The following is a 10865-nucleotide window of genomic DNA, read 5'->3' on the forward strand; positions in this document are numbered from 1 at the left end:
ATATATATATATATATAATGCTATGTGCATTGGAATATCTAACAAATGCAAGTACAGTAGGCGTTATCCCACTTTGGCTACAAAAGTGCTGCTCAATGCTAAACTGCTAATTGCATTTGCAACTTGTGGTGTAAATGTTAAGAGAATGCTCACTTAGCAAATTGAATTATTTGGCTTGGTGAATAAAAGGAAGCTTTAAATGTCCAATAATATGCAAAAAAAATGAATGTTTGCTTGAACACACTTGGGTGACATGAACAGTTTCACCTTAGTCACTTATTTGTGACCATTAACTTACCAAAGTGAACCTTGTCGTTTTTAGTAAAATAACCCCTTACTGTATAATATCTTACAGGAAGCAATCTGATAACATATATGACATCTTTTCTCACAACACACCGTGCAGGGCCAGTTGAGAGCGGCGAGGCGCTCATTGTAGTGACTTGAGTAGAGGATGAGGAAAATAAGGGTGATGATGAGCTCAATCAGTGGTGCCGCCAGATAGGAGGATATGGATGCAGCAAAACAGATAAATATCACAAAGCAGAGGACCTGTGAAAAGAAAGACACACATTGTACATTAATTATATATGCAAAGTCTTACTAAGCTTCAGTATTATACGTAAATCACACTTTTGGTTTTCACAGACAATATATTTGCTATAGGCAGGTGAACCCAGGAAGAAATTTACCAGGGTGACACAGTACTGCTACATTTAGTGGGTGTGGTTAATTTAAATAAGGGGTGTGGCTAATGTGTGGCTACCTCCTAATGTATCACTTGCCCCTCTCATTAAGATTGTAAGCCCTTGTATTGAATTGAATTGTGATTGCAATGTCTTCCTTATATTGTAATGCGCTATGCAAACTGTTGGTGCTTTATAAATCCTGTATAATAATAATAATGTGAATAAAAGCCATGTTATTATTTGCATGTAAATGCCATAACAACATATTTTTTTTAACAGTAGTAGTTTGCACCTTATTAGTCCCCCTACTATGTCATCATAACCCACACATCACATGGCTAGCAGTACAGATCTAAATATTTAGGCTCCTTCTCACTATGTCATTCCATTATGGTGCGTTACTGCATATATGTTGATCTGGTATTTTGTACCGTGTGTTGCATTAAGGCAGCCATTCATTTAATGAACTGAAAACACAAAGCAATGGGAGAACAATGGACCTTCTTAAAACAAATGAGGAGATTTGCTAGAAAACTGGTATCTCAAAAATGTAAGGCTCTATTGGCACTTGCGCTTTGGGCAGTCTCACATGTTCCTCCATGAGGCTTAGCTGTGTTTATGCAAACAGCTCCATTCGTGACCATTCGCATGTAATCGGACATGCAGTGATTATCTGCGTATGAGCTCCCTTGGGCTCACACTGTTTGCCTCTAGAGGCAATGATCCACAGGTAATCACTGCATCTCTAAATACATGCAAATGCATGCGGGCACTGTCAACCTCACATTGCTTTCTATAGTTCTTTCCACCCTCAGCTGTTTACAAAAACACAGCTGAGTCTCATGGAGGAATTCTGCCCAAAATGCAAGTGTGAATGGGGCCTAAATCTGTAATTTTTCATTTTTTTGGCAGAGTAAAAGCTTTCATGAACCACTGCTTAAAGCATATCTAAACTCAAAAACGAAAAAGTGAATATACTGCAGGCTACCATTCCTTATATACGGTGGCTGCATTCATTTATTTTTTTCACCTTTTTTAAAATAACAATGCTTACACACTGTATGCGTGCAACAGATACAAGACAGAACCACACCCTTCTTCTATTGTCCATAGCATAGAGGGACATGGCTCCGTGGTCCTCAGAGCTAACTAAAAACAATGTAACTGATTATAGCATAGGAAGAAAGTACAGGAAGTTATCAGCTCACAAAAATTCTGGCAGGATCAACAGGTTTTTTTAACTTATCAAACAGATATAACAAACCACTTTCACTGGTATATTTAACAGAACAAAAGGAACCAAATAAGAGCAATTCATTGAGAGTTTAGATATGCCTTATCTACATATTTTCTAATATTTATACTGAATATTTTAACACTGTCATTGTGTGTAGTTTCATAGACTGGTATAAAAAAACAGTACACAATTTCTTTGGAGTGTAATTTTAACCTTACTGGTTCTTAAGATACCCATAGACATGACATTACAGTCTCTGATTGGGTGAACAATGGTGACAATTTGCACACATTTACCCTGTTGTCAGCCTCCTGCAACGGCCCACAGATCAGCAATCAAATTTGGAGAAAGAGAGGGGCAGCAGTAGAGGCAAATCAGACTCTGCTGCATGTTGGAGGAGAGAGCCGTGTTAGGGACAACACTGCAGTCCACATTCATCTTGAGTTAGTACAGTGTTTCATTACACAATCACTTTGCCAAGTGCTAATGAGTCTTGAGATATTTGGCTCAACCCTTTCTGTCTGTGTTTGGCCATTGTGAAAAATCCCCATTAAGTGACCTATTTTGTGTACAAGGCCCAATTATTCAGACATAATATGAGATGGCAAAGAAGATCTCATTCAAGCACAAAAAATGTAGGCAAAGGACGTCTGAATCCATAGAATCCATGCTCATGCAGACCACCAATAATTAACATGCAAAAAATCACCTTTTTATGTATAGCTCCCAATTGTCCCTCATTCGGAGAGACTGTGCCTCTTTTAAAACCAAATCGCTCTGTTCCTATTTCCTGTTCAGTTGAGACCAAAAAGACTGACAGCAGCAGAAGAAAAAAGTCTAAAAGAGGGATATTTGAGAGCTATGTTCTCATACAGTGCGTAGCTGCAAGCTGCAATATATCTCAATGTCAGACATTCATCAGCAAAGTAAATACATACAGCAGCAATGTCCAGTCCACTTGTTGGGTAGATGTGGAGTTTTTTAATGTGCCGAAGTACCCCACTATTCTGGCTGTGCTCACCAACATAGGAGTCATGGTGTTTCACCCACCCACCTTTAGGGCATATTGAAAACTATGAGCACCACTCTCTAAGTATCCACCTAAACTTGAATGTTTTGGCAAGTGCAGTGCACAACTTTTACATGAGACCTGTTTATACTCTGATGTTTCCGACTGCACTTAAAAGAACCATAAATGTCACAGATACACTCCAGCTCCTTTATAAACCCCTTTGATTACAGTCCAGGACAGACATGGCTTGGGTGCTCTCAAAAAAGTAACCCCTGAGGTCATCCATAGCCTTTATTCAGTGGTTGGATACTCAGACAGGTTTACACTTCCCGAGGGTAGACGATCTGCACAGAGCTCTAAAGGCCAAGCATACAAATTTATGTTAATAGAGAGGTGAAGTCCGAGCAAGAGGCTACTGTTTTACATAATGGAGGGAGTGTAGTGATTAGAATAGGTTTTCTGCTGGAATATGTCTTCATACCCTGCCTGGGAAGGATCAACCTATGAGCCTCTCTATGTAAAAAAGCACTGCCTGATCGGGTAACAATTTGGCAAACAGAGTGACTGTCCCAATGTCTACATGTACTTCATATGGACGGAAGTCTTACTGAAACTGATAGGTGGTAAGAATCATCACACAACCAGAGCAGATGCTTATCTCAGAAGCTTCTCAAACTGATCTTAAATGCAGTCTGAATGCACCGGAAAGCACGCTGTTTTTGCGCATTGACACAATTTATTACCCAGAATGCTCTAAAGTACTGGTGATAATTTCAGCTACCCTAAAAAAAACCTTACCAGTTCTGATCATCCAAATTTAATGAGTCACAAAAGACTCCCCCACACAATTACAAATTTTGTAAACATTGAAATTTTCAAATGGAAAGTTGTGTTGTCAAAGTTAAATGAAAAGACTGTAAAAAGGTAGCAAAATAAATATGGCAAAAAAAAACCATACTTAAAAAGATGATACAAATGTTGCCACCTCGAGGAGGATTCCTTCTTCAGCTCCCCACTAGTAAAAATATGGATTATCTCTGCTTTAGGGTCAGATTGTCAATTAGCTGAGGCTACAGGGAAGCATTGTTGTGTCCTCAACCAACCCTGTAACTTCCTTTGCAGCTCAGCTGTAGAGGATCCAGCACCAAGGTGTACTCAGGGCCAGTCGGAGGGGTAGGCAGAAGAGGTGGCCAACATGGACACTTCAGCAGAATTGGTGCACAAAAATGGCAACAGTTGCAACCTATTCTGCTGAAGTAGTTCACAGCTCATTATGTTCTTTCTTATAGTTTACACTTTGAACAGAAGCAGATTTCTTTAGAATGCAATTGTCCCATGTGCACCTTTTGTACTGATAACTGCTCTAATTGCCTAGGAAGCTCCTGAGTCGACAGGTCCTTCTGTCATCGCTTAGTGTTGACCCACCCAGAACTGGACTCAACACTACACACGAGAAGCGTAAAGAGGGCTTTATTTAATAAAGAACAAAAGCCCTGCAGAGGAAAATTTGTTAAGGCAGTATAGCAATAACAGGGCAAACTTAATAAAAATTTCAGAAAAAAACATTGTTATAAATGGATATAGGGAACAACAATATAGCCTATCTATAATTTAAAGGTCTTATTTATACCACTGGCCAATAGGGATCTAACACATAGTCTGTTGGTAGTGGGGCACATAAACTTCCATTGAAATGCTCTCTTTTACAAGTACTTATAATCTCAAGGGATGCCCCAAAAGTCCCAGGCTGGCCTTTCTTATGGCAGTAAAGTTCCGAAGCAACCAACAGCAAAGTCAGCATAATACAGGTGGGCCAGCGGCCTCTTGCCACTAATATAATTTGTTGTCTGTTCCTTGGAGGTCAGGTGTATAAGCTGGATCCAATCGCCTATAAATTGGCTAGCCACGATTGATTTCAAGTTGGGTCAGGCAATCTTTTTGTTTGTATGGTCAGCTATGCCAAATTTCATGCAACTGGAAAAAATAGCCATACAATATTTTTGTTTTTCAGCCAGTGGTATTTTTATGACTGCCCCCGCTGTATTTTGTCCTACTTCACTCACACTGGGATGTCTGAACATCCCAATCTTAGCTTAGTGATATGCACTATGGGACTGAAATGTGTGCCTTTACTTGTATGTACTATTTTTCCCAGTGCTTCATTGGACTTATAGCAGTTACTTCACTTTGCTGGTAAAAAAAATTGGGCATATGTGACCTTTATAAACAATACAATATAGTAGGAAACCAGCTGCATTCCTTACCGGAAATATAGTAAACCTACGAAGCAGGTGGGTGGTTGTAGCGACCACGGACGGCACCGTGAACAATATAGAAGTAGTAAAGATTGTCACCCGCACACCACAGATATTTACTGCAAAAAGTCCTTTAATGACAGATTGCCATTCAGTACAAGCGCTTTCGGGGTCTCAAAGTACCCCTTCATCAGGCTCAGAATGAATGGCAATCTGTCATTAAAGTTGCTCGGCTATCTTATGAAACATCTTCAACATTACAGAACAAATCCAGTTGACCATGACTAACTACTATTATCTATGCCATGACCTGTGTTAATGAGAAACTCCACAAACAATAATCACGTAGGTCTTCCAGTATGCTGGAAAAATCTCTGTAACTTCTTCCGTGTGCTCTCCATGGAGAATAGACTGTCTCTACTGTGCATATTCCAAAAAAAGACCACATTTTAGTGGGTGCCCATATACAACCTAATAATTGTAAACATTTTGAACATTGATTGTGGTGATTGGGCAATGTTTGCGATAGGTAAAGGTCAACAAGTATGCGACAAAAGACACATCAGACTCTCAGATATATTTGTTATTGCAGCACCTGTGTGCCAATCCCTTTGTATATAAGAAAGGGTGTGACACTTTACTGCATTGATTCTGTTTGTCCATCAAGTCAGAAAGAGAAATGTAGCGGGTGTTATGGAGGAGGATGTAGAGATGTCTTGCTGCCTATTGGGTTCTGTATACATCTGCCTGTCTATAAGCATTCTAAGAGCTGATGAGGGCTTCGCATAGTGGTGATCACAATAAGGATGGCTGCTTACCTCATCTCTCTTCATCACCTGATGATGAGACATCAACTGGTCTGTGGCTAACCTAACAAAAGAAGTAACCAGGTTCCCTACAGAACTATCATCCTTAGGGGCATTAGGCTGTTATTCCTGCCCAAAATTAATTGGTGGTAAGGGTGCCCACCTATTACCCTTACAATACTCAATTCTGGTCAGTGTCTGATGCCAGCTCTACATATGAGTGATAAAATGTAATTCACTTACCAGCTCTGCCAGCAAAAGCTTCCCTTTCAATGAACGAAGGAATTCTTTATCCAGAGAAAAGCCACTGGAGCCCTCGTCTCCCTCCTGTCCACTCATCCCCAGGCAGGGGCTACACCAACAGATTGACAGATAAAAGATAATGGGGAGAAAAAGTGAGTAAGGGAATAGGATAGAATAATGAGAGGAGATGTAATATATTGGAAGTGTGTCTGGGATAGCAAAGTTTATTTTTTTGTTAGTAGAGGAACTGCAGGAATATGTGTTTAGTTTTTGATGACCTAAGTAGAAAGAAAGAAAACACAATAAAACATTTCTGCACGCTCAACAGAGAAAGTTTTCAGCCAGTTCAGGACTATGAAAAGAGAGGAAGTTATGAATCGTAAATTAAAATGCCTTGAGGTGTTAAAGATTAGTAAGATTGAGGTAGAGGAAGTAGAATGGTTTTAAAAAGAAAGTTTCTTCCAGAGAATCTCCTGATGTGTGAGCAGGGTGACGAGGATGAACTGTGTCTGAAAATGCAACTGATCCAGATTTGTGTTACAGGAAGAGGGGGAGGGAGAGAGACTAGGGGAGGAAAAGAGGAGATACCAGGACACAACTAGCTAAAGAAATCTGTGGAATTAAAAGCTGATATAAATGAACCTAAATTGTATACTCTATGGTCATGTGCTACATGCCTGGAGCAATTGCAAGGCAAAACTATTCTACAGAAGCAAACAATAAAATGCAACTATGTGTTGTTTTAAGAGTATATGAATCTGAGAAACAAAAGTACATACAGTACACATACCTAATGTGTGTGCCAAAATAACTCCAAAATGAAGCAACAGGATTATCTATATGGTAAACCATGCAAATGAGAACATTGATCGGCTGGATTTGAGAAATGCAGTCAATCAGGCTGATTCAAGTGGATATCTGTGAGTATTTGTGTTCCACTGTAAATTTTTTTTTGTAATGGCTCAGGACACACAAGCACTTAGTGAAGTGTTTGGTTTACTAAAAACCTAGAGGAATGATGCCTGCAGCATTTCACAGGCTGTGACAATGTAGCAACTATATAAAGCTAGCCATACATGATTAGAATTTTGTTCAAAGGTTCATACAAAATTCTGAAAAATCGTTCATTAAAACAGTCTATGATGCCATCATTAATTCAGCTAATTTTGTTCAAAAGCCCTTAAAAATATTGTCCAGGTCTGCTACTTGAATGGAATACGAGACATATTAAGCATATTAATACAAGACAGCAGCAGGTATCTTTTATATAGCATATTAAGTATATTTATGTATGCAGTATGTTCATCAGACCATGAGGACATAGCAACTATAATATATGTAACATTATGACCACTGAGGTGTAGTGAATAACATTGATTATCTCATTACAATGGCACCTGAAATTGGGTGGTATATATTAGGCAGCAAGTGAACATTTTGTCCCTGAAGTTGATGTGTTGGAAGCAGAAAAAATGGGCAAGCGTAAGGATGAGTTGAGTGATTCTGACAAGGGCCATATTGTGATGGCTAGACAACTGGGTCAGAGCAACTTCAAAACTGAATTTTATTTAATTTAATTAACATTGAGGGGAGGGAAACAGTTTTTTGACTTTAATGTCACTTTAAGAATGGTTTGAGGACCATAACAACGAGTTCAATGTGTTGACTTGGCCTGCAAATTCTCTAGATCTCAATCCAAACAAGCATCAGTGGGATGTGCTAAAAACATCAGACTCATGGAGACAACTTACAGGACTTAAAGGATCTGGTAATAAAGGCTTGATGTCACATACCACATCATACTTTCAGTGGTCTAGTAGAGTCCATGCCTCGACAGGTCAGGGCTATTTTGGTGGTAAAAGGGGACCTACTCAACATTACGTGGGTGGTCATAATGTTATGGCTGATCAGTGTATATATGCAGATGCCACCAGGACTCAAACTGGGTGTGCTCCGTGTGCCATCGTGTGGGTTCCATCCATGGCTAGGCTGAGGAGTTGGCAAAAGAGGCAGTCTGCTTGGGTGCTTCAGCAGGAGGGGGGTGCTCAAAGGGCAGGACCTGCAACCTGTGCTGCTGAAAAAGTTCACAGCTACAGGAAGGAAGTGAGAGTCGCACTTTGGCCTTTCGCCTTGTGTCCTAAAGAAACTTGTACTCGCTTAGGTTCTCTCCCTTAACACAAAAACATACTGATAGTCCAGCATAGTTCCAGTGCAACATGCTCTTGATATGTGTGGAAGCTTATGTGAATTTGCTATGAACGCTAGATTATAAACTCCTAGGGTAGGGTCTGATGTGAAATATATAAAATGCATTTTATGAAGTAATATAAAATGTAGGCTTTGTACAATTATGCGAAATTAAAAATAATACATTTTTTGTTGCATTTCTCTGCTCAAGTGTGCCTTTGTGTCTCAAGCATATGGCTTCTAAAAATGAACATTTACATTCAAAAGATGGTTTAACCACAGCCCATTAAATGTATAGACTACGGCCAGTTTTCCATATGGAAAATATGAGTCATTTTACTGAGAGAGCAAGGCTCTTCTACCTCATTCCGCAACCAGGGAACAACTAATTAAAACACTTCCTTTAAGCAATATAAAGAACCACTTTTGTCCAGGAGTGTTGCTCTCTTTAATACAAATGTATCTCTCAGGACATGCAGAATCCTGTGCCTCACATATAAAAACACTGTCTTTACATACAGTTCCGCATTCCGAATGCTAAATCAAGAATGAAATATTAACATTTGCTCTGTAACAGGTGCTACACTGTGTACAATGTCATTCTCATTGTTTTCTTGTTATTTAGAATTTTTACTACTGGCTTTCAGGGACAATTAGGCCTTGTTCTCATCAGTGCTGGGCTTTACTGCTGCTCTGAAAAGGGATCCGAGGTGGATAGCTTTTCAGAGGGCGGTAAAGCAGGGTATTTTATCCCAAGGGGATTTTACATGGAACTACATTTGGTACGCTGTTGCAGGGGGAGGTGGATATTTTATTGATTTAAATACTAGGCATTTGCTGAATGGCCACTGCACCGAGCAAGTGACCCTCTTTGTTTTCACAGCAGAGGGGAAGTCGATAAGCCTACCACAGTACCAGGACCCCAGAAGATCAATGTAAAGCACTGTAGTAGCTCTGTCTACTACAGTGTATTACAGAACCATACCCGGTATAAAACCCAGTACCCGGTATTGGGCCAAGCGGAGATCCAGTTTTAAGGTCAGCTGGAATTGTGTGATAAATCAAAATTTACAGAAATATGTTATTCATAGTCAAGCCTGACAGAGGATTTGAGCATGAACATGGAGCAGAATAAACATTACATAAAACATTAAAAAATGTTGTGTTTAAAGTTATATAAAGCAATAGCCTAAGCAATAAACAAAGGGTACTGTGTGGTTAAAAAATGTATACGTGTATTCAATGGTTGTCAATAAAGGGAGTTCATTGTAATTAAGCAGTTGTGAGTGTATTTTTTTCTTTCGGGTGTAAACAAATGGATATGGTGGGAAGGAGGCGTATACTGTAGACATTGGAAGCCCAATATTATAGGTGAAAACATTAAGTATCACAGGAGTTGGGACAGGAAAGCCATTCACACCAGATTTAGTAACATTTAATTGGACATCTTTTAGACTCATATGTTATTCTTTAAGGCCCGGTTCACACCTGGGCGTTTTGTAGCGCGTTCCTACGCTCCGCAATATGCTCAAACACCGAAATCCCATTATTTCCTATGGGTATGGTTCACACCTGGGCATATTACAGACCGTATGAACGCGCTACAAAACGCCCTACGCCCGAGGAAGTACAGGAGCTTCTTTGGGGAGTATTTGCCGCGCGTATCGATTGGGATACAGCCAGGTAGCCCTCGGAAACGCGCGTTTGTCGCGCATTTTTTTTTACCGCGATACGCCTAGGTGTGAACCTAGCCTAAAGAAGTAACACTTTATTTATGAGCCTTCTTGACACTAGTGAATATCTAGTTGGATGTCCAATTTAAAACTATTGTTTTTAAAAGCAGCAAGCATAGGAACATTTTCTAGGTTGTACCAAGATCTAGCTTGCCACATAATGCCCAGAAGACACCACTTTGGACTGCAGGTATTGGAGATTACAAAATCCATATTTAATTTATTGATTTATTTATCCATATTTAATTTTTTTGCCAGACAAACACATACTGTATACCATAGAAAAACCTCACAATACAAAACAAACCCCATGCACAAAATAATAAAACAAACATAGCAAAGCAAACCCAACTTTATATTTATTTAAAACATTGCACATTCTAATCTATCCCATACCTCTGGTCCTTTACTCCAACATTGCCGAGCTTGTAGCGCTTTCATATTCTCACCAATTCCAAACTAGTCCAGGTAACTGAAGTCATTTCACCCAAATCTTTTGAAACCTGTTTAGAGCTCCCTTATGCTAAAATTTCAACTGTCAAATTTCAAATTTAAATTTGCTGCTGATATCCATTCCATCACTGTCGGTGTATGTAGCAAAACCCAGTTTTGTGCAATCAATTTTCTAGCAAGAAACAATGTTCTACCAAGCCCTAATCTCAAATTTACTTGATTTTCTGGAACCTCTAAATGCCCCAAAATA

General features: G+C 39.4%; 1 protein-coding gene across 1 annotated transcript in view; it reads right to left on the reverse strand.

Moving 5' to 3' along the window:
- Positions 1-6787, reverse strand: part of CMTM5 (CKLF like MARVEL transmembrane domain containing 5) — a 20156-nt gene extending 13369 nt beyond the window's left edge. The window contains exons 1-2 of the mRNA XM_018556121.1: positions 6243-6787; positions 400-552 (exon numbers count right to left, since the gene is read on the reverse strand). Of these exons, the coding sequence (XP_018411623.1) occupies positions 400-552; positions 6243-6338 (249 nt within the window). The 5' untranslated portion in view covers positions 6339-6787. The remainder of the gene's footprint in view (positions 1-399; positions 553-6242) is intronic.
- Positions 6788-10865: the final 4078 nt, after the last annotated feature.

This window comes from Nanorana parkeri, unplaced genomic scaffold (assembly GCF_000935625.1).
Source record: "Nanorana parkeri isolate BGI_ZX_2015 unplaced genomic scaffold, ASM93562v1 scaffold225, whole genome shotgun sequence".
Taxonomy (NCBI): Eukaryota; Metazoa; Chordata; class Amphibia; order Anura; family Dicroglossidae; genus Nanorana; species Nanorana parkeri.